The sequence below is a fragment of the Mesoplodon bidens genome (genome assembly GCF_964165515.1).
Source record: "Mesoplodon bidens genome assembly, chromosome: 15".
NCBI lineage: Eukaryota > Metazoa > Chordata > Mammalia > Artiodactyla > Ziphiidae > Mesoplodon > Mesoplodon bidens.
Window position 1 is genome coordinate 36,573,763 of NC_138171.1, and position 24,421 is coordinate 36,598,183.

At 43.9% G+C, this 24,421-nt stretch overlaps 1 protein-coding gene and 1 pseudogene across 2 annotated transcripts; one reads left to right on the forward strand and one right to left on the reverse strand.

Moving 5' to 3' along the window:
- Positions 1–248: 248 nt before the first annotated feature.
- On the forward strand, positions 249–23,504 carry PRKRIP1 (PRKR interacting protein 1). Its single transcript, XM_081257933.1, has 6 exons — positions 249–423; positions 1,051–1,129; positions 1,959–2,059; positions 5,990–6,075; positions 6,846–6,913; positions 23,025–23,504. Exons 1-6 carry the CDS (start codon positions 298–300, stop codon positions 23,117–23,119), a joined length of 555 nt encoding a protein of 184 aa, XP_081114059.1. The 5' UTR covers positions 249–297; the 3' UTR covers positions 23,120–23,504.
- LOC308629742 (small nuclear ribonucleoprotein G-like) lies at positions 19,374–23,019 on the reverse strand (annotated as a pseudogene). Its single transcript, XR_014017921.1, has 2 exons — positions 22,995–23,019; positions 19,374–22,689 (listed from the first exon to the last, which is right to left on the reverse strand). The product of XR_014017921.1 is annotated as a small nuclear ribonucleoprotein G-like (transcript).
- Positions 23,505–24,421: the final 917 nt, after the last annotated feature.

Consider the following 24,421-nt stretch of genomic DNA (forward strand, 5'->3'; position numbering starts at 1 on the left):
GAGAGGTCGGCTGGGGTCGGAGAGGTCGGCTGGGGCCGGGCCCTCGGGCACGCAGGGCCAACCTCTCCCCCAGGGACGTGGGCATTCGCTGAGCTGATTTGCTCAGAAGAAATCAAGCAGCTTTAATCAAAATAACCCACCGGGGCTTCAAGCTCATGAATATTCAGCACCCTGCTTCCGGCTGGCAACTCCGCTCCAGCCCCGCCCAGCTAGGAGATTGCACTTGCGTTGCTGGCGCGCGGCTCTGTCGTCATACGCGCGCGGGCAGCCGCTTGCCAGGACAGCCGCAGAGCTCTCATGGCGAGCTCGGCCGCCTCCTCCGTGCGACCGCCAAGGCCCAAGAAAGAGCCGCAGGCGCTCGTCATCCCCAAGAATGCGGCGGAGGAGCAGAAGCTCAAGCTGGAACGGCTAATGAAGAACCCGGTGAGACGAGGCGCGGGCTGACGGCCCTTCCGAGTCCTACCCCCTTCCCTTCCGGCGTCTCTGGGCGCTAGCGGGCCCTCTTTCCCCGCTTCCGAACTCTGGAACTCAGTACCCGAGCCCCAGGGTCAGACCTTAGGAAGGAGTAGGCGGCCCCGGAGATAGTGAGCTATTTTCTGCTCTCATGTTAGAGCCAAGCCTGGATGAGGGCGCTGCGAAGCGGCTTCTCGTGCCCTAAGACCCTTTAACTTTGTGAACAGAAGCCTTAGACTGGAAAGATACAATCCGTGGGTTAGCACAAGGGTTTATTTTCTTCTAAACAGCACTAATTGTTAGAGAGGCATTGGCCAAGACACCTGGGGTTGGAGGTTTCCAGCCATAAACGATGAGTCGCGTTTCTGAGTTCTGCCCTGAAAAGTTGAGTGTAGCCCTGGCAAAGCTGTGGGCTCTGATAGGACCCAGAGTATACAGGATGAAGTAAAGGCAGAGGGAAGAAAACAAATTCAGCTTTGGGTCCAAGAAGCAAAGCAGCCTTACTTCACTACTTCAGTTGAAGTTTTTTGGTTGAAAAATATGTCACTTTGTCAGCCGGTTTATACATACAAATGCTTTCGTGTTTAAATGTTGCAGGACAAAACAGTTCCAATTCCAGAAAAAATGAATGAATGGGCACCTCGACCTCCCCCAGAATTTGTCCGAGATGTAATGGGTAATGTCTTTTGGATGTGGGTGTGTGTTTAAATACAGTTTTTAAAGTGTAGGTATTAAAAACTCTGCAGTTAGTATTTGTAAATTACATCCCTGGTAGGAAGAAAAAAAAAGTTCACTGATCCAGTATTTTGCTCTTACAGTGAAGGGGTATTGTTGCTTGTGGCCTGGCATTAGAGAACTTTCTTCTGCATTGTTTTTAATACCTTGTTTTTTCAAAATGGAAATAGTTTTTATTTTGTTGGGTTGTAAGTTAACATATAACTAACTATAAAGAGAATAAATAACAGGTGTAAAAAATTAGAACCACCTGTAATCTATCGTTCTATTTGTAACATTTTGATATAGTCCTCCAAACCTCTTTGTAGTCAAAACCACTCATGCTTGAGAAAAAATGTTTACAAAAATATGGTTGTTCTACACATACTATTTGATATTTGATAACCTACTTTTTTTCACTTCATATATCATGGACATCTTTTCAACTAAGTAGAAACCTAGCATGTCAAATGTGAAATCATCTAGTGGGGGAGGGAAAGGTCACAGGCTCTCTTTTAGGTTTCTGGTCTCTGAACGATAGTCTGCTTGTCCTCTTAATACTGCGCTAGAGTGGAATTTTTGGTGACTTCACATTCAACATTCACACAACAGATATTTAATGATACCTACAATATACCAGCCAGTGTGCTAGCTTCTGGGGTACAATGGGGAACAGGGCAGGCTTGGTCCCTTCCATCACTTCTAGTATCTTTCTTTGGTCCCCTGTGATTAAGAGTAGCCTGTGTTGGTAACTGGATATCATCAAAAGCTCTGGACTGTCCTGGCTTTAGGTTCAAGCGCTGGGGCCGGCAGTGGAGAGTTCCATGTGTACAGGCATCTGCGCCGGAGAGAGTACCAGCGACAGGACTACATGGATGCCATGGCTGAGAAGGTTAGTGAGCCAGGAGGCTGGCTGAACCCTTGGGTTCAGGCAGTGTGCACTTAAACCTTAGAAAAAAAGCACTTGAAGAAGAGTAGATACACCTGGTTGTGGCTTGTGTGAGGGCTGCCTTGTAAAGTCAGCAGGAGAAACAGATGTCAGGTAGAGTCCAGGGTACTTCTAGGTCAGACCCAGCACGGCAGGATGCTCACACTAGGAAATGAATGAGGGGAGGGAGTCTTCCAGGTGGTGGAGAGCCCAGCAGAGTCCCCTTTCCCCTCCAGGCCATTTGCCATGGAATAGAAGTAGGATCTCACACCACTTGAGTTGTTATTTCTTTATAGTTTCTCTCTTTTTGGATGAATGCCTGTAATTCCAGTTAGCTGTGTGTTTGGTGCTAGTAGTGGTGTGCTTTCAAGTTTTTTTGCCTCTTTGAGTTTTCTAGCTTTGAGACTGGCATTTCTTCATGATAGGTGTCAAATAATAATTGATTAAGAATGGAGAATTGCTGACAGTCTCCTGGTGGTCTAGTGGTTAGGATTCAGTGCTTTCACTGCTATGGCCCGGGTTCAGTCCCTGATCAGGGAACTGAGATCTTGCAAGCCATGTGGTGTGGCAAAAATATAAAAATTAAAATTAAAATTTAAAAAAAACTTTTTTTAAGAATTGAGAATTGCTTTTGAAATTGTACTGTAAGAACTGTTAAGCTCTCCATTGCTTGATGGGAAAGGGCAGAAACCTCTCTCCTGTTGCTCTTGAGAAATATTCTTTTGGACATTTCACTTATCTACTTTCTGGAATTGAGTTTTGGAGTTATTTTATCCACTCCAAAAGTTTTGTTTGATTTTTTTACTAGATTTAAATTGAATCTGTAACTTAACTTGAATGAGAATGGATGTCATAGTGTTTAGTCATCCCCTCTAAAAACTTTGTCTTCTTTTATTTGTCTCATCTTTTTGTATCTCTCAGTGATCATATATAGAGATTTTACATATGTCTCACCACCTTTGTTCAAAGATATTTTAAGTTTTTTGATTGCAGTGGTGGTGAGTGGTCCCTTAAAAATTTATTTGAATGGCCAAAATTGAGTTTGAAAAATACCTGTATGATTTTTGAACAGAATGGGATCATTGCCATGGTGGTTTTCACCTGGTATTTGCTTGTCCTGCAGCCCTTACTTGGCCCCCAGGTGTCGGTGGTTCTTCTCCAGCTACTTCTCAATTCCAGTGAGGAGTTTCAGGTGAATTGTCACACAGCTATACCAGATCACTGAAGGATTTGCGCTGTTAGGAATAAACAGAACTCTGTATGTAGAAACTAACAGAAGCACTTTTTTGTTTTTAAACTACGTTAGAGGGGAGGAAATAGACAGACGGTTGTCCCAAATGCTATCAGTTAGTCTGAAGCTTTTATGTATTGATTAACGACCCAGAGAAAATACAGAAAAATGTTTCACAAACCTTGAAACCACACAGATGCAAAGGTTTTATTTCACATGGTGAAAGAGAGGTTCTGAGGTTAGAAGAAAAAAAGAGATGCAAGAGAATCCTTACCTTCCACAGCGACTGATAGGTTGTCACCACTGACAGAGCACATCTGACTCCTGCTTGAGCCCTTGCCGGTGGTGGGGGCGGTCAGCAGCCAGCGGGGGGCTCTGTCTTGGTTGCGCTTCAGACATTTCCAGCTCAGCTTCTAAACAGATCAGGTACTTTTAGTTTGAAGTCATTGCTTTCTAGCTGAACTCTAATTAAAGCTGATTCCTTTCTTGAAAGGAGAGCCTTCTTTTTAATTTCATAATTCTGCTCTCAGAGTTTCTGCATCCATCTGAGCAGATCCACAGAACCTGGCAGTGCAGACTAGCAGAGATGTTGAAGCCACCTTTTTCTCCTTTGCTGGCTCCTTTTTTGCTCCATCAACATTTATGGCTATAACTAGAAGAAATAGACATGGCACTTGTTTTTAGTTGTTTTTTTTTTTCTTTTTGCGGTACGCGGGCCTCCCACTGTTGTGGCCTCTCCCGTTGCGGAGCTCAGGCTCAGCGGCCATGGCTCACGGGCCCAGCCGCTCCACGGCATGTGAGATCTTCCCAGACCGGGGCGCGAACCCGTGTCCCTGCATTGGCAGGCGGACTCTCAACCACTGCGCCACTGGGGAAGCCTGACACTTGTTTTTTTATCAGTAGATGTCTTTATAGTTTACAAGAGCTTTCCTGTAGGTTAGTGCAGTTCATTAGTCTTCCTAAAGGCTCAGGGAAAGAGAAATTATTGTTTCCCCCATTTTATAGATGAGGAAGCTGAGGCTTAGAAACAGGGAGCTGCTAGGAAGAAATAATACAAGGGGGCTTCCCTGGTGGCGCAGTGGTTGAGAGTCCGCCTGCCGATGCAGGGGACGCGGGTTCGTGCCCCGGTCCGGGAAGATCCCACATGCCGTGGAGCGGCTGGGCCCGTGAGCCATGGCCGCTGAGCCTGCGCGTCCGGAACCTGTGCTCCGCAACGGGAGAGGCCACAACAGTGAGAGGCCCGCATACCACAAAAAAAAAAAAAAAAAAGAAAGAAATAATACAAGGGATGGATATGTATTTATTTGTATGTATGTACATACTCACATATACGTATGTACACGTGTAGGTGTGTTTAGTAGCAGGTGATGGCAATGCATGTTATGCTGCTTTAGAATCGGTCATTTAATAACCGTAGTGAGTTAGGACTTGAAAATTCCATGGTCGCAGCCGTCTGGCCACTCCACCCAGTGAACCCCCATCACTGTCTCTGAAGAAGCAACACTCCTGTGTGTCTTCTTACTGTCAGTACTCTGCTGCCTTTCTGACACTTCTGGGCACCGGATGTGTGGGGATTTTCCCCACACCAAGCAGTTCTGTGGCACCAGGTGAGTTTCCTACAATTCAACTCAATTGTGACCCTGTCTACGTGGAGATAGCCCCGTATCTCGAAGGTTAAGACTCAGTCCTACAAGACTGAGCCCACCCCCAATTCAGAGGCCAGCCACAAGTCCCTGTTGTCACCTGTGCTTCTGACCCACTGGCTATAAATCAGAGGTTTCCCATGACCCCCTCCTCAGGTTCAAGTAATTTGCTTAGAGGGACTCACAGAACTCAGGAAAACAGCTTACTAGTTTTCCGGTGTAGTATAAAAGGATATAACTCAGGAACAGCTACATGAAAGAAGGGATGCAGAGCTTCCATTCCTTCTTCCAGCATCTCCAGTGTTCACCAACCCAGGAGCTATCCAAACGCAGCCTTTTGGGGTTTTTGAAGGCTTCATTATGTTGACATGATTAAATCACTGACTGTTGGTGATTAGTTCAACCCTCAGCCCCTCTCCCCTCCCTGGAGGTCAAGGAGGTGGGGCAGAAAGTTCCCTTGGCAACCAGCCCAGTTCCTTAGGTGCTTTCCCAAAGTCACTCATAAACTCCTGTGGTTGAAAGGGGCTAGTTATGAATAACAAAAGATACCCATTTCATCTTTATTTCTGGAGTTATTTCAGGAACTGGGAACAAAACTAAATATGATAATAAAAGATCCCCCTGTGGCTCTCATATAGGAAATTTGTAAGAGTTTTAATGTGCCAAAAACAGTAGATGAAGACCAAATATGTATATATATTACAAGTCAGAATATCACATTTTCCAAGGCCCTGGCGAAACAGAGCCAGTAGTGCTGCCTCTGCCTTCAGGGAATCCTCAGCGTGCTCCCTCTCATACTTTCTCTCTCTTACATTTACTTGTGCACGAACGGTATCTTAATGAACTGAGTTATTTCACCACCAGAGATCCATATATTGATTTCCTGCCTCACCTGTGAGGCAATTTCTTAAAGTGGCCCTGGAGACCTGGATGTACCTGTAGCACCCCCAGTGGTGTGAGTTATAGAGTTTTCATACCCACGCAGGCCAGAGTTTGTCTAACTGGTGTGGTTTTTTGCAGCAAAAATTGGATGCAGAATTTCAGAAAAGACTGGAAAAGAATAAAATTGCTGCGGAGGAGCAGACTGCAAAGCGTCGGAAAAAGCGGTGAGGGCTTTGTGACATCCCATAACTACTGAGACTTAGGGCGGGAAGTGTAAAAGTAAATAGTTGGTGAACGAGTCCTTCTTGTAGTCAAAAGTTTACTTGTATGGCCTGTATAGGTCTTGGGTGTAAAGATCCACAGTGGGGACTTCCCTGGCGGTCCAGTGGTTAAGATTCCATGCTTCCAATGCAGGGGGTGCGGGTTTGATCCTTGGTCAATATGCTGTGCAGTGCAGCTAAAAAAAAAAAAAAAAAAACCCACAGTGGAGCACCCCCGTGGAGGAATGGCTTTTCTTCCAGTACCTGGGGAGAGATCAAGTCACTTATTGCCCCCTGCCCCCAGCTTGCTACAGATTCTCCAAAGCTTGCTGGTCAGCACTTTGGTGGTGAGCATGTGGATTTCTGTGTCTCCTTCATGTCGGTATTTTAACATCAGGTTTAGTAAGTTGTAATGAGCAAACTTCCCGATTAGCTTCTCCCTTAAAGGAGGGTCTGTAACCTCCCTAAGTGACTACATGAGTATACAGACTGCACCCATGCACGTCTTGATTGCGCTAATCACCTCAGGACTCCAAAGAATCTGATCTTGACTCATGAAGGAAACAGGTTGATAATGTTGGTGATGTTGGAGTAGCAGAGCCATGAGGAAGTATTTCTTTCATTTTATCATAGTATTCGTGTAATTACTAAATTGCTAAAGGTTCTGTAAGTAGATGTTTATTTTCTAAAATATAAAATAGGTAGTTAAGGAATTAATTATTTTGCATTTGCAGCCAGAAGTTAAAAGAGAAGAAATTATTGGCAAAGAAGATGAAACTTGACCAGAAGAAACAGAAAGAAGGTGAGTGGTACCCACTTTTCTTTCATGACCTTTCTTAGTGCTGGTCACAGTGGTTGACCTGTCAAGAATGAGATTTAGAGTTTGGAGTAGGTTGGCTGGCCTCTGAAGAAATGAAGGCTTGTTTCTATTAGTTTCGACTCATTTAATTGCAAGTGTCAGGAAGCCAAACTGGTTTAAACAAAAAAGATACTGCCTCATGTTTAGTCCAGGACAGACCTCCTCTTGGGCATGGCTGGTAAAGGAGCTCTGATGTTGTTGGCATTCACTGTCTCCTTCTGTCCCCTGGCTCCCTGTCCTCAGGGAGGCTCGTTTCCTCCTTGTGGTTGTGAGGTACCAGTAGCTGCTCCAGGCCACACCCTGGCTCATTCTTGCCTAGTAGGAAAGACTGAGGGGGTGTCCCTAGCAAAAGAGTTTTTGTGTCTCTTTGGCTTTTATTGAGCCACTTGGCAAATCAGTTAAGAATGCTTTTGGCTACAAGAAATAGAAAACTAGCAGTAGTTAAGCAAAGAAGAATTATTTTTCTCACATAAGAAATCTGGTGGTAGGTGGCAGCCCAGTGTGGTTGAGTAGCTCAGTGGTGTCAGGCCCAGTACCCCTGCGGTTCTTTTGGCCTTTATCCTGTGGGCATGAGATGGCTGCTGCAGCTCCTGGCATCATACTTAACGTTTAAAGCAGGAAGAAGAGGGGAAAGAAGTGGTACTTGTCTGTTGTGTTGTTTTTTTTTTTTAAACTGAAGAGCAAAATATCCCCCAGACGTATTACCTTATATCTCATTGGTCAGTACTAGGTCACTTGGCCATCCCTTGCTGTCATCAGGCTAGATGAAAAGAAAACAGAATTGTCATGACTGTCTTTAATGTATCGTGATCCATCACTGGATGCTGGGTACATTGTCACCCTAGACAGAATTGAGATTTGTTAGAAGGAGGAATAGGGGGTGAGTAACGTGTCAGCATCCCGCAGTGCTGCCAGTCCTGCCCGCTTCCGAACCCATCACAAGGCCAGTGGTGCCAGCCACTCCTTTGGGAACCCCTGGGCTGCGAACCAGGGAGAGAGAGGTCCCAGATGGAAAGGACCAAGGATGCTAAGAGACAAAACAGTGACAACTGGTCACCACATCTCTGAATTGGTGGCTGTTCCCTGATTGACTAGACATGGTTCCTAATTGTGATTTTTGGTCTTAAGATAAAATCAGACCTGCACTGACATACAGAAATATGATTGGCCCCTTCCAGGACCAGTTTGCTTATGAGTTGTAAATGTACTGTGTGACACACTATATACGGCATGGTTTTAGCCTGTTCCCTACCATTTCCGAGAAGAAATGATTTTACAGTACCAAAACGTGATTGCTAGGACATCATCCCTCAAATAAGCCACCTCAGCACGTTCCCTGCCCTTCCCCCACCCCCCACACACAGGAATGTGGAAGTACTTGGTCCAAGGGCAGGAGGATTGGGCACCCCACCAGTCTCATGTTCTGTTGAAGGAGGTACTGTGGCTTGGACCCCATTATATTGGGAAATAGAAAGGTCTCCTTGGCTGTTGGTAATTTGACCCTCCCTGCCCAGGGTTTGTTGTTTTTGCTGCTTGTTGTCTTTGTTGCTGTTTATGTGTTTAGTGACTTTCCTGAACTAACTCTGTACAGCTTATATTCTTTGTTGTGTGTGGCAACTGAAGTCTTTGCTTGGTTAGCTTAGTGGTCAGCTGAAGATTAGAGATTTCCTGAAATGCTTTGAACCAGTAAGTCTCCTGATCTTTGCCAAGGGGCTTTCTGTGTGTGGTGGAGCATGCCTTCACCATTCTGGCAGGCAGTTTACAGTTTTGCCTTAGCCTTCACTTCCTCCTTGCACAGAGCCTCAAGGTTAGCCAGAGGTGAGATTAGGGCCATCACTTGTCTGTCTTAGACATGTGCACAGCTCTGCATATGCATGTGGCCTTCTAGATTACCAGCTTTTCCTCTTAAACTGTTGGTCAGTTTCTTGTTTGCTTCCACTGTTATCACTGCCTCAGGCAGCTATGATGTTAAACAGTTGCCACTGATTGTTTTTGACAAATACCTTGAAGAAAAGGCTGTTCTCACTGAGTCAGGTTGAATAAAGACAAAACAAGCCTTGCAAGTGGAAGTTTCCAGGGAGCTGCCAGACAGGTCAAATAGGGACAGTGCTCTGGGTATGGGACTTCTGAGGAACTCCCAGGGCAGTTTACTTCCTCCAGTGGCTGCTAGGCTGCTGGTTTTCACAGCTACTGTGAGTAGGAGGCTGTTGATTGGGAGTCTACCTTGGATCTGCGGAGAGGGAGTAGGAAATAGGGCAAAATTTCTTTTTAAACAAATTTATTTTATTTATTTATTTTTGGCTGTGTTGGATCTTCTTTGCTGTGCGCGGGCTTTCTCTAGTTGTGGCGAGCAGGAGCTACTCTTCGTTGCAGTGTGCAGGCTTCTCATTGCAGTGGCTTCTCTTGTTGCAGAGCATGGGCTCTAGAGCACATGGGCTTCAGTACTTGTGGTGCGTGGGCTTAGTTGCTTCGCGGCATGTGGGATCTTCCGGGACCAGGGCTCGAACCCATGTCCTCTGCATTGGCAGGTGGATTCTTAACCACTGTGCCACCAGGGAAGTCCTGTTCTCTCTGGTTTTTTGTTTCTCTGTTTCTCCTTTCCTGTCTTCTTTTGGATTTATTTGAACATTATTATTATTCTATTTTAATTTATCTATTGTGTTTTTAACTGTTTCCTTTTTTATAGTCTTTTAGTTGTTCCTCTAGAGATTACTATATTTATACTACTTTCACAGTCTACTTGGACTCAGCATTTCACCACTTTAAGTAGAATGTAGAACTTTTCATCACACAGATTTCTTTACTCTGTATGTTTTAGTTGTCTTAGGTATTTCATCTCCATACATTGAAAAGCCCTTCAGATAATGTTACTTTTTTTAAAATTGACCTATAGTTGACTTACAATATTATTTGTTTCAGGTGTACAACATAATGACTTGATATTTTCATAGATCGTACACTGTACAGTTATTATAATACTTTTGGCTATATTCCTGATGCTGTATGGGTTGGCCAAAAAGTTTGTTCGGGGTTTTCCATAACACCTTACGGGGAAACGAACGAACTTTTTGGCCAACCCAATACATTACATCCCTGTGACTTATTTACTATATAACTGGTAGTTTGTACCTCTTAACCCCCTTCACCTATTTTGCCCATTCCCCCATCCTCCTCCCCTCTGGCAACCACTAGTTTGTTCTCTGTCAGTGGAGTCTGTTTCTGGTTTGTTTTTTAGATTCCACATAAAAGTGAAAACATGTAGTATTTGTCTTTCTCTGTCTGACTTATTTCACTTAGCATAATACCCTCTAGGTTCATCCATGTTCTTGCAAATGGCAAGAACTCATTCTTTTTATGGCTGAGTAATATTCATGTGTGTGTGTACATCTTCTTTATCCATTCATCTGTCATTGAACACTTAGGTTGCTTCCATATCTTGGCTATTGTAAATAATGCTGCAGTGAACATTGGGATGCACATCTTTTTGAATTAGTGTTTTCATTTTCTTCAGATAAATACCCAGAAGTGGAATTGCTGGATCATATGGTAGTTCTGTTTTTATGATGTTACTGTTTTTGTTTTCAGTCATCAAGTATATTTCAGAAATCTCAAGAGAATAGTCTTGAATAGTAACCAAATAGTTATCATTTCTGTTGCTTTTTCTTTGTTGCTGATGTTCCAGACTTCTATCTGGTATTGTTTCCCATATGTCTGAAGAACTGGCTTTAGTCATTCAGTTAGAACAGGTCTGCTGGCTATAAATTATCTTAGCTTTTCTTCATATGAGGCTATCTTTATTTCACCTTCATTCCTATAGGACATTCTCACTAGATATAGAATTCTGGGTTGGCAGTTTTTATTTCAGCACTTTTGAAATGCTGTTCCATTTCCTCTGGCCTCCATGATTTCTGATTTTTAAAAAATATGTAGTTATTCAAATTGTTCTATTCATTGTTTTTCTCTGGCTGCTTTCAAGAACCTTAGATGTCAGGAATTTGAGAATTTGATTATGATATGTGTGCACATGGATTTCCTTGGGTTTATCCTGGAGTTGGATTTGGAGTTCACTAAGCTAGTTGAATCTGTAAGCATGTATCTTTGTCAAATTGGGGATTTTTTTTTCAGTCTTTTTTTGTCTCTGTTGTTCATATTGGATAAGTCCTATTGATCTGACTTCGAGCTGTCTCTTCCCTGTGTCATCTCCATTCTGCTTATCGATTCTATCCAGTGAATTATGTTTTTCAGAAAAGTTTTTCAATTTCTATTCGATTCTTCTTTATACCTTCTATTTCTTTGCTGCAGTCTTTTATCTTTCCATTTGTTTCAAGAGTCTTCACTCTTCCTGGAAAAATATTTAAATAGCTACTTTCAAGTATTTGGTAGTTCCAAATCTGGGGCATCTTGACATTGGCATTTGTTGATTGTCTTTCCCCATGCAAGTTGAGATTTCCCTGATTCTTCACATGCCGAGTAATTTTCTATGGATCCTGGACATTTTGAATATTATATCATGAGGCTCTGGTCTTGCTGATATTTGTTTTAGCAGACAGTCAACCTGGTTGTGTTTGGAACACAGGTTCTGACCAGCCTTCTGTAGATTGTGGTTCCAGTGTCAGTTTGGCTTTTAAAGCTTTTGCTGTGCTCTCAGATGTGTCCTGTGTGTGCCACCCAGTGGCCAGTCAGGGTTTAGTTCTTTGAGTTCGATTCTCAAAGTGTTTGGCATGACGATTAGGGCCAGATCCATGCATGTGCTGTCAGGGCGGGCCCAGGCGTTTACAAACAACTTTATGATGTCTCTTCTAATCCTCTCTCCATGATCTCCCCTATAGTTTCTGGTTTCTTGGGGCTCCCCTTTTCAGACCTCCAGCCAGAAAGTTGGGGCTTGGGACTTTCCTCGTGGTCCAGTGGTTAAGACTCCAAGCTCCCAATGCAGGGGGCCTGGGTTCAATCCCTCGTCAGGAAACTGGATCCCACATGCCGCAACTAAAAAAGATCCCATATGGGTACTTCCCTGGTGGTCCAGTGGCTAAGACTCCAAGCTCCCAATGCAGGGGGCCCAGGTTTGATCCCTGGTCAGGAAACTAGATCCCACATGCCACAACTAAAGGTCCCACATGCCACAACTAAGACCTGGCGCAGCCAAATAAATAAGTAAATATTTAAGAAAGAAAAGAAAGTTGGGGCTTTAGTTACCTACTCTGCCACATACTTTGTACAGCTGCCCCTGCATCCAGGGCTGAGTGGTGGGAGGACAGAGAAGAAAAGCAACAGAGTTTGCGCAGCCATCTTAGGACCACAGCTCCTCTGATCAGAGAGGAAGGTTCCGCTCCTTCAAAGTTTTTGCACATGCAAGCCCCTATTGCACCGCAGTCGCTGTGGCCATCCTGACACTGGCAGGATTGCCTGGGAGCTAGGGTGTGAGAGAATGGAGAGGAAAGAAGAAACACAAGAATTTCCCTTCCTCTGAGCATTAGGAGTCCACTTTCTTACTCCTTGAATCAGAAGTAGAAGGTTTACATATTATTATTAAACTAAAGCCCATTCTTTATTCAGATTTCTTTAGTTTTTACCTAATGTCCTTTTTCTGTTCCAAGATCCCACATGACATTTAGTCATCACATTTCCTTAGGCTCCTCTTGGCTGTGACAATTTCTAGTACTTTTTCATAATTGCAAATAGACTCCTATTCAGCCACAATTTCTGCCTCCCAACTCTCCCTTGCGTTCACGTTCATGCCCTTGACTTTTCGCCTCTAAAATGATGGATTCTGGAACCGTGGTATCCCCCGAGCATCTAACGGGTATGTTTCTCTTGGAACTGTGTCTGTGCCCAGTTTCCACTTCTGCGTATTGGATCACCCTGAGTCCAGGCTGGGGGATACTGGAGGGAAGAAAGAAAAAAAACAGGAAACACAATGTTGTTCCAGTGGTACTTTGTATTCTGGTCTTTTTCCCCAGTCTGTGTGCTTTTCAGAGTCCATGCATTCTGTCCAGGTTCTATAGCTGTGTTCAGTGGAGAAACGGGGTCAAATGTGCTTGCTCTGTCTTACCTGGAGCCCACGCTCTATTTTGTTTTTTGAATCCAATTACAGGACTTGATATTTAGCTCTTGTGCATTTCAGCTTGGTGTTATTGGCTCCGTTGATTCAGATTTCCAAAATCCTTTTGAATTCTGATTATCGAAGTAAGCATGTTACCGTGTCAGGGGCAGGTTTGATAAACATACCTCCTTTGTCATTGGTAAAAATGCTGAGCCAGGCTGGGCCACTAGCGAGCTCCATCTAAGCTAACATGGACCTGTTCACTAAAACTCTGGGTGGAGTTATTCTCCAGCTAAGAATCAGCTAGACTCACTCTTCTTTCCTCTTACCCACAGAGGTGTCATTCTAAACTAAGATAATTTGAGGTCAGGGAGTAAGTACGGTAGGCGTAGATTCTAGGCTCAGCTCTCACTCTGGCTCACCCTGACCTTAGCATCTCCTGTTTGAGCAGATGTGTTTTTTTTTTTTAATTTTAGTCTGTAAAATGATAAGCTTTTTCTAGATCTAAAATTCCACAGCTTGGTAACTTTGCCAAACGCCTTGCTGTAATGAAGATATAGCGTATTTGGGCAGCAGGAGGGGCGGTTCCCTCACCAGTAAATCTAAGAACCCTTTCAGAACAAGAAACAGGTTAGTTTGCTCTGAGTTTGTGCTTAATGAACCTGTAGTGGGTCTTTGGAATCACTTAATAACTTTTTAGTAATCAGCTCTAGAATTGAAGGAGACGGGAGGCAACATCCCAGAGATGAGGTTTCTTTTTTTTTTTCTTTTAATATTTATTTATTTATTTGGTTGCACTGGGTCTTTTGGTTGTGGCAGGCAGGCTCCTTAGTTGCAGCATGCATGTGGGATCTAGTTCCCTGACCAGGGATTAAACCCAGGCCCCCTGCAACTGGGAGCACAGAGTCTTAACCACTGCGCCACCAGGGAAGTCCCCAGAATTGAGGTTTCTTAAATCCCCCTTTTCTAGCCCCTTTTACACATTAGGTGCATGTGATCGTTCAGTTTTCAGTCACTTTTCTTTAATTTGTCCAAGGCTATAAAGAGTATATGAGATGGTAGATTTCATCCAGAACCTCTAACCTGTTTAAAACGGCCTTGTGCCCTCTCACTGGGTCTCCCCCATCCTGAGCTTCAGTTCTATCAGAAGGATAGATGTTTGTGCCCATGTTGCATCATAGTAGCACAGTGTTTTTTCAAACTGAGGGATGTGATCCTTTACTCACTGGGTCATGAAATCAGCTTAGAGGTTACAGATGCTGGTTTTTTCATGGTTTTTTCAAACATGCATAAAGTAGACTAGAAAATATCAGAATGCATCACACCCTGAATAACTGTTTTGTGAATTTTCTTTCAGTTTCTATGTGGGCTGTGGGCTGCAGTCAAACAGATTTGAAAATCATTGTTATGATACATGAGCCCTGCTCTTCTACTTGTGAAGTTAGCACCTGTACCTATTAAAAAAATGATTAGTAATAATACATGGTTGTATATGCTTTGCACCAAATGAGCTGGATAGAGAGTGCTATAGGGATAACTTCCTAAAGATGGTTTGTGTGCCTTTTACCTCACCCTCTCAGTTTCCTTCCTTATTTTTCATTTTGTGAAAGGGAAAGTAGGTTTTCTAGGTGGTTGAAGTGAACAGAAACTTAATGTGATAATCAGTTGTGCCACAAGGTGGCTTCTGTGCGCTTCTGGGTTCTTGAGGGACTTGGAGATAAATTACTCGAGCTTTTTGGCTCTTCTCCTATCAAGTGGTAAGGGGCAGCTGGCTAGGAGTTCCGTTCTGTTGTTGGAGAGGAAATATCCCCACTTGTTGTCCGTGCTGGTCCAGCAGTTCAGTGAAGACGCCCTGCAGTGTGGAACTTGTCTGAATGATACCACAGGATGGTGTTAAGCCAGTTTGGATTATTGTGACGCCTTGAACTCCCAAAACGACATATTCTGATACCAATGTTACTTATCCTGACACAGGCTCACCTACCAGAGAAACCCAGGGTGACCTTAAGGTGATTTGTTACTAAGTACGTCGAGGGCAGTTTCTTGACAGTGGCGGGGAGGAGAGAAATAGGTGAGGGAGATTGAGGTACAAACTTTCAGTTACAAAATAAATGAGTCACAGCTATGAAATGTGTAAGTGTGGGAAATACTGTCAGTAACTGTGTAATATCTTTGTATGGTGTCAGATGACAACTAGATTTATCGTGGTGATCATTTTGAAATGTATAGAAATATTGAATCACTGTGTTGTGTACCAGGAACTAATATAGTGTTGTAGGTTGATTATACTTCAAAAACAAGCAAACAAACACTCATAGGAAAGGAGATCAGATTTGTGGCTACAGAGGTGGGTGAATGGGAGGAAGGGGAATTAGATGAAGGTAGTCAAAAGGTACAAACTTCTGGTTACAAGATAAATAAATACTGGAGATGTAATGTACAACATGATAAAGATAATTAATACTGCTGTACATCATGAATGAAAGTTGTTAAGAGACTTCTCATCAAAAGCAAGAGTTTTTTTTCTGTTTCTTTAATGCTGTATCTATACGAGATGATGGATGTTCACTAAACCTGTTGTAATCATTTCAGAACTGGGGGTGGGGGGAAGCAGTTTCTCAGCCTCAGCACTGTTGACACTTTGGACCAGATAATTCTTTGTTGTAAGGGACTATATCCTGTTCATTGTAGGATGTTTAAGGGCATCATGGCTTCTACCCACTAGATGCCAGCAGCACCCACCCTCCCCTCAGTCATTGACAATCAAAAATGTCTTCAGACATTGCCAAGCGTACCCTCGTCGGGGAGGGGGGGCAAAATTGTCCCTAGCTAATAAAATTCATATCTCAGCTGGTGTCTGGTGTTTGGAAGGCACTCAATTTATGTGGGGGTTTTTTAAAATAAATTTATTTGTTTGTTTATTTATTTATGGCTGCACTGGGTCTTTGTTGCTGCACGCAGGATTTCTCTAGTTGCAGCGAGCGGGGGCTACTGTTCATTGCGGTGCGCAGGCTTCTTGTTGCGGTGGCTTCTCTTGTGGAACGCGGGCTCTAGGCATGTGGGCTTCAGTAGTTGTGGTACGCAGGCTCAGTAGTTGTGGTACGCAGGCTCAGTAGTTGTGGCTTGCGGGCTCTAGAGCACAGGCTCAGTAGTTGTGGTGCACGCGCTCTGTTGCTCCGCGGCATGTGGGATCTTCCCAGACCAGGGCTCGAACCCGTGTCCCCTGCACTGGCAGGCGAATTCTTAACCACTGCGCCACCAGGGAAGCCCCTCAATTTATGTTTTGGCTTGGACTATTTGTTTCAGTGCCAAAACTCGTATACATATTACGTTGGAAAACTATTCATATCCATAGCCTTTGTGTCTTTTGAGAATAAGGGTAATATGTGATCATTTTAGAAATTTTTAGAATATGCAGAAAATAAAGTCAAAAATAAAAATTATCCATAATTCTTACTAAAAATCACTTTAACATTTTCATGATGTTTTTTATTTCAATTTTAATATTTATTATATAAACCTATTTATATAAGTATCATATTTACAGTTGTCCTACTTTTTCATATAACATTGTATCCCAAATATTTTCCCATGTCCTTGCAATTCCATAGTACAAAAGGTTTTTTCCCTAGCGTATTCATTCATCTGTTTGTTTTTGCTTTGTTTTTTTTGTCTGAGTTAAGTCTCATTTGCGGCATACGGGATCTTTCATTGTGGTGTGGGCTCTTCATTGCGGCGCGAAGGCTTCTCTAGTTGTGGCGTGTAGGTTTTCTCTTCTCTAGTTGTAGCGCACAGGCTCCAGGATGCATGGGTTCTATAGTTGTGGCACACGGGCACCAGAGCACATGGGCTCTGTAGTTTGTGGCACGCAGGCTCTCTAGTTGAGGCACGCGAGCTCAATAGTTGCGGCATGCAGGCTTAGCTGCCCCGTGGCATATAGGAGCCTAGTTCCCCGACCAGGGATCTAACCCACGTCCCCTGCATTGGAAGGCAACTTCTTTACCACTGGACCACCAGGGAAAGTCTCCATTCATCTGGTTTTTTTAAAAAAGTTAACATCAGTTTCAATTACACTCAGTGGCATTTTACCTAGCATTCCTATAGTCTAAATAAAATCTCAGATTCTTAGATTTTAAAATTTTATGTAAACAATAGCATAAGAGTAATGGAAAAAGCTCAAATATTATCATCCTCATAGATCACCTGTCTTTCTGTCCATTTTCTTTTAATCTCTCCATATGCACATGTCATTTGTATGTGATGATAATTGTAGTGTATGAACAGTTTCCACTTTGCTTGTTTTTATTTAACATTATAAGCATTTCTGGTCCTTCATAATTTTTTCAGTGACTGATAATATCCAGCAATTGACATGCCATGATACACCTAACATTTTCCCTTTTGTTAGACATTAGATTGATTCCAGTTTTTCTCTTTAGAAGATATTTTAGTGAATTTATGCACCTGTCTCCCTTCCCCCTTTCTGGGTCATTTCCTTGAGATAAATTTCCAGCAGTGGGAATAATTAGATCACGAGTGTAAAAAGAGTTCATGGCTCTTGAAATGTATTGCCAGTTTCTTTCCAAAGGAGTAATACGAGTTTTTACTGCCATCAGCAGTGTGCAATGGTGTACACTTTTACCATATCCTTGCCATATTCCTCCACATGGATAAGAATGTGATTTCAGAGGAAGTCAAGGTCTCATTGAGGGTTTAGTAAAAAACCTTACAAAAATATAGATCCAGGGGACTTCCCTGGTGGTCCAGTGAGTAAGACTCTGTGCTCCCAATGCAGGGGCCCAGGTTCGATCCCCTGGTCGGGGAACTAGATACCACATGCATGCCGCAGCTAAGAAGTCTGCATGCTGCAAGAAAGAGCCCACAACTAAGACCCGGCACAGCCAATCAGTCAATATATATCTATATCTCCAGATGTGGCAGGACTATGGTAGCAGCCTCCACTCTCTTCCCACCCCACCCCCGCCGCCTCCCACCTTGAACAGCCTCCAAAGCTCTTTTTAAAACAGAGGTTGGATTGTCATACATTCTTCTGCTTGTACAATAACAATACTTAGCATTTATTGAACATTTATTGTGTAGCCCCAGTTCTAAGGTGCTTTGCAGGTATTAACTAACATAATCCTCACAGTGGCCCTGTGAGATAGGCAGTGACGTTATCCCCATTTTACAGTTGACCTTAGGGACCAAGTGGTAATGGCACCCGTAGAGCTAGTGGGAGTGAGTGACAGGCCGGGATTTGATCCCGGATAATGTGTCTCCACTGGCCTTGTGCTTACCTGCGAGGTGATCCTGCTTGAAACCTAGTCAGTAGCTCCTGCAGTCCTGCCCTTTCTGGTCTCTCCACCATTTTGTTCTGGCCACTCCCTTCCACGTGTCCTCTACTCTCACCAAGCTTAACACCTCTGTTCTCCCACCTCTCCTCGTGCTCAGGCCTCTGAGCTCTTTTCATTTTCATGCTACCAGGCTCCCCATCTGCTTGGAAAACTTCTCATCTTGCACCTTCCTCTCTTTGTAAAGCCTTTCCTAACCTCCCTCCCCACCCAGCCTCCGCCTTGCTCCACAGGGTTTTGCACATACTTGGTTACAGAATCTGCTGAATCACATAGCCTGCTTATCTATTCAGTTGCAATCTCAGTTCCATGAGGGTAGGCAGTGCCTTTTTTTTTTAAAGTAAACTTAGTTTTAGAATGATTTTAGATTTACAGAAATATTACGAAGATAGTATAGTACAAAGAATTCCCATATACCCAGTTTCCTCTGTTGTTAACGTGGTTCATTTGTCACAACTAATGAACCAGTGTTGATACATGTAGTAGCTAAAGTCCATACTTTATTTATATTTCCTTAATTTTTAACTAATGCCTTTTTCTTGTTCCAGAATCCCATGTAGGATATCACATTACATTTAGTCATCATGTAGCCTTAGGCTCCTGGTAGCTCTGACAGTTTCTCAGACTTTGTTTTGATGACCTTGAGAGTTTTGAGGGTCAGATGTTCTGTAGAATGTCCCTCAGTTGGGATTTGTCTGTGGTTTTTCTCATGAGTTATTTATTTTTGGGAGGAAGACCATAGAGATAAAGTACCATTCTTATGTCAGGACTGGGTGCTTGTCAGGATGGCTTGTCATAGTTGATGTTGCCCTTGATCACCTGCTCAGGCAATGCTCTTCAGGGTTCTCTGTGTAAAGTGACTCTTTTCTTTCCCTTCCCACACTGTACTCTTTGGAAGGAATTCACTATGTGTAGCCCATACTTAAGGAGTGGCGGGTTATACAGCCCCTCCATGAGGGCGGAGTAGCTACCTAAGCTATTTGAAATTGTTAGGCATGGATTTGTCTTCTCCCTCATTTCTTTAAATCAGTATGGACTCTGGGCTATTTATTTTATACTTTAGGTTTAATCCAGTACTACTTCATTTTCTTGCCCAAACTCTTCCAGCTTTGGCCACTGGGAGCTCTTTCAGATGGCCCGTGTCCCTTTTACATACTCCCATTATTGGTGGAGTTTTGAGGGGTTTTGTTTTGTTTTTAACAGCATTTCCTTAGTTTCTGGTACTACAAGATAGTCAGACTTGTCTTGTGTATTTCCTGTCCCTAACCTAGAATCAGCTTTTTCTCTGAGTCCTATTTCTTTTCATTGGAGAATGAAATGATTTTGTTGAATTACCAAATGACTTGAATGTGCAGCAGATTCCTAGGTTTCTCCTCTTTGAGAGAGATACTTCCAGGCCCCAACAACCTGTCTCCGACACACAGGAAACAACTATGTTTACTATTAATTGAGGTATTACATTTTCAGGAGCTTTTCAGTCACAAGGAGTGGTTTGAGTCCTCCTCTGTCAGTCAGCACTTCAGGCATCCAGAACACCCCATTCCACAAACATCCAGGTTAATGAGTATTTTACTGGGTTTTGTTTTGTTTTTTCCACTATTACAAAAGTTTATTTAATAAAAATGTTCAGTAGTAAAATGTACACGAGCCAGTTTTTATCATAGTAAAATGTGGAGGGGACATGTGGAAGCAGTTGATTTCCCTGGTGAACACAGCCATTGTTCATACTGGTTCCAGGGCTTCTAACATGATGATACTGTTTCCTTGTGTTACCACCACTCCAGTATTGTTCTGTTGCCCACTAGTTGCCATCTCCACACATTCATCTATCACAAGATTCATAAAGGGATCAAAGCCCCACAGTATTCCTTGGGCATGTGTCTGCCACCATTTAATTTTAGTGACAACTTCTCCATAACTTTCTTCCACTCAGGAGGGTGAGCCTTGCTCATGATGTCTACTCGGTGAGCTCAAAGATGCCTCCTGTTTACTGTCTCTTTAAGATGAGAATGAAAGATCAAAGCCTATGCTCTTGTCCTGCTGTGTTCAGATCTCTATGGATATGGCTGGTGGCTCTTAGAGAGGCTTGAGGCTGACCAAGTGTGACTAAGTTATGGAACAAAACAAGTAATCAGCAGTTTCAGCCTTGGAGCCCAGGTTCTAGAGCAGAGCTCCCCCGCTGGTATATGGGGAATGGACTACACATGGCAGAGACCCTGATCCCCTTGCCTTCAGGGTGGAGACTGAGTGCCCATGGCCTTGGACCAGTTGCCCCACATGCCATAGAAATACTGTCCTTTTCCATGAGTGCCATGACATGAGAGTGCTTAGGGAGTTCTGCCCTAGGAGTTCAGGGAGCTCAGAGCGATGTTTTTGATCCATCTATAGTTTTTCACTCAGTCTCTACATAGCATTTTCCTCCCTCCCTCCCTTGCCTCGCTCTCTACCTTTCTTTCTCTTTTTTTTCTTTCTTCCCCTCCTTTTTTTTTTAATTTTGGTAAAATACGCATAACACAGAATTCACCATCTTAACCATTTTTAAGTGTACAGTTCAGTGGCACTAAATACATTCAAATTGTGCAACCATTATCATCATCTATTCCCATAACTCTTTTCATCTTGTAAAACAAAAACTAACTTTTAAACAACAGCTCCCCATTTCCTGCTCCTCCCAGCACCAGCAACCACCCCTTCTGCTTTGTCTCTGAATTTGGCTACTCTGAGTACCTCCTATAAGAGAGATCATATAGTATTTGTCATTCTGTGACTGGCCTGTTTCACTTAGCATAATGTTCTCAGGGTTCATCCATGTTATAGCCTGTCAGAATTTTTTTCCTTTTTAAGGCTGAATCATTGCACTGTATGAATAGACCACATTTTCCTTATCCATTCAGTGAGCTCACCTCATTCCTGTTTTCACCTCATTTTTCTTTTTTATTTTATATTGGAGTATAGTTGATTTACAATGTTGTGTTAGTTTCAGGTGTACAGCAAAGTGATTCAGTTATACATATATCTATTCTTTTTCAGATTCTTTTCCCATGTAGGTTAATAGAGAGGATTGAGTAGAGTTCCCTGTGCTATATAGTAGGTTCTTGTTGGTTATCTATTTTATATATAGTAGTGTGTATCTGTTAATCCCAACCTCCTAGTTTATCCCTCCCCCTCCTTCCCTTTTGGTAACCATAAGTTTGTTTTCAAAGTCTGTTTCTAAGTTCATTTGTATCATTTTTTTAGATTCCACGTATAAGTGATATCATATAGTATTTGTCTGTCTGACTTCACTTAGTATGATAATCTCTAGGTCCATCCATGTTGCTGTAGATGTCATTATTTCATTCTTTATGGCTGTCATGCCATTTTTCTTTTGCCTCCGTTTCCTTATGCATTTCTGCAGGCAAGGTACCAGAGGCTTGAAAGTCAGATAGTCCAGGTTTGAATCCTAGGTCCTGGTTTTACTGAGTATGAGACCTTGGTTAACAAATTACTTAACCTCTCTGAGCTTTATTCCTCATCTGTAAAATGGATAGAGAGGAGTGTTACTTATCTCATAGACTGTTGTTTAGAGTTAAGACGGTACGTATATGCAAAGACAATAAGCACAGTGCCTGGCACATAATAGGTGTTCAACAAATCTTAGCTACTAAAACATGCTCCTCATTTGTACTTTCAAAATTTCTCGTTCTTTTTGGCATGAGGTTAAGATGGAGGAAAATCCTAAATAATTAAATCATAGCCATGATGTCAGCCCCTTGCCATGAGTGCTCTTTAGTGTCCCATCCTAGGGTATGCAGGTGACTGTGCTGTGCCCTGGGCATCCCCAGGCCTTGAAGCTCTTCGGCCCTGTGACAACAGCAGTAGCAAAGCTCTGGGTGCCTGTGGGCCCTGGGGTGCTGGAGTGAGTTTCTGCATGTCTGCAGGAGGAGGCCCGCAGTACCTGCAAGTGGCCTCCTGGCGTGGACGGGGAGCTGGAGGACCGGTGTGGGCTCTGGCTCGTCCCAGCTCTCGCCGGCTGCCTGCTCCCCAGAAGAGGGCGGAGGAGTTGGGGACAAGCTGCTCTGTGCTCTGCTGCTAGCCAGCTCAGCTGCACTGAGGGTAGACTGGCACGCCGCCAGGGAAGACGCTGGGATTCAGAGCTGCACACGGAGTGTCAGAGAGGCCTTCTGCGTCGTGGGAAGAGCCGGGAAGCCGACATATCTGTTGTAGGCAGAGCCCTCTGCTACAAGGTTTTTGAGACTCCTTTTGCAGACTGGGGTGAGAGCTGGAGACGTCAGCAGGAGTGTTATCAGCCTAGCGCTAAATGTTAAAGGGCTGCTGTGGACGTCGCCCTGCCAAGGTGACAGACTTTAGAGGGGATCATATAAAAAGCAGTGAGGCCTGATTTATGGGGCGTCAGGATCTCATGTGTGCTGGACCTTTTCATAAGGATGAGGCCCACCCTCCAGCAGTGGTAGGTCAGTTCTGTGACTGGCCCTTTACACCCGGGAGTGGCAATGGGGACTGATGGACATGAGGACCTCTCTGGCTCCCCCCTGTACAGTTCAGGAACAGCTGGTTCCTGGGTTTTCCTCAGCAGTCCTTTCTTGGAGTACCCCTTGTTCACTAATCAGGGGATACTCGATAAGATTTGTACCTCTCTAATCCAAATGTCGTGTGATTGCAGGATCCAGTCAGTCCCAGGAGCTGCCATCCAGTGGCTCTGAGGCGGCATCTGGAACAGAGGAGGAGGACGAGCCCAGTTTCATCATGGGGCGATGACGATGTTGGCCACGGCAGCTGTCTGGAGCCTGGCCCGCTCTGTGACCGGGACCTCAGAACATCCTCCACAGGCCTCAAGGGGAAGGGAGCAACCTCTGTTTCAGCTCAGTTTCCCTCCCAAAGCCTCACTGGATAGAAGCAAGTAGGAGTCCACCCTAAGGGCTCACAGCCCCCCTGTTAGCAGGACTGGGCCTGTGGGAGAGAGGACCATCTCCTGGACACTCGAGGGCACTGCCAGGCAGGGTTCGTTAATGTTCTCGCTGCAAGTGGGGAAATGTATGGCCTGGTCCCCCTCGTCCCTGTTCTCACGTAATTGGACACTGATGAGTTTGGGGCTGGTTTCTGTGAAGCGGATGTTTATTTAGTAAAGAACAGAAAAACTCCAGGTTTTGTTCGGACCTGTGAATGTTAATTACAGACCTGTGAATGTTAATTACAGAAACTGTAGAGAAGGCTGTGAAACGACATGGGAGGGATGGGGCCTGTTCCCAGACTCTTTGAAGGAAATGGCCTTGGCCGTGGAGCTAACTCTCACTGCAGGGCACGTGACCTCCATTACCTTCAACGGAGAGTGCAGACTGCACCCAGAACACATGCTCCCTCCCAGCACACATGTGCAGAGGGAGGTGTGGGACTTAACTGGGGCTGAGCCAGAAGAGAGGAGCTTAACGTGTGAGAGGAGCTTTGGAAAAACAACTGGTGAGTAGAAACTGAGCAGGTAGAGAATCCGGGGGATCCTAGCTGCACTGCAGGGGAAGCAGATGCATTGGCCAGAAGCTGCATATTCATCTGGAGTTAAGAGGGGATCTAAACAGAAAAAGGGAGGTGACTGAGGGTATCTTTTCAGGCCAACAGGAGGAACAGGGATGGTCTCTAATTTTAGAGCCTTTGCTCACTTTTTGGATATTTCCAAGTTTCTAGCTCTATTTTGTGCCTTTTATGGAGTTTGATAGAATTAGGGAAATAGTGGTTTTGAGTGAAGGGAAACTAAGAAACATCTTACTTTTCTTGATTTCCCTGGCTCCACCCTGAGCCATGTGACATCTGTGATAACTTCTGTCTTTCCGCAGTTCAAGTCACAGGAATTTTTCTTTCCCAGGAAGCTGAAATGGCAAGTCAGCCATAATAAATTAGCACACACCCTGACGGTACATCTTGAAAGCCGTGTTTCTCTTTCATCGGGGACTGGCTGATTAGTTTTGTGTCCTCCTATCTATCTTTGAACTGTTGGTTTCTTTATCTCTCCCCAGATTCAAAGTAAGAGTTATGACACACACTTTGGTGAGTCTCTCACACTGGAGG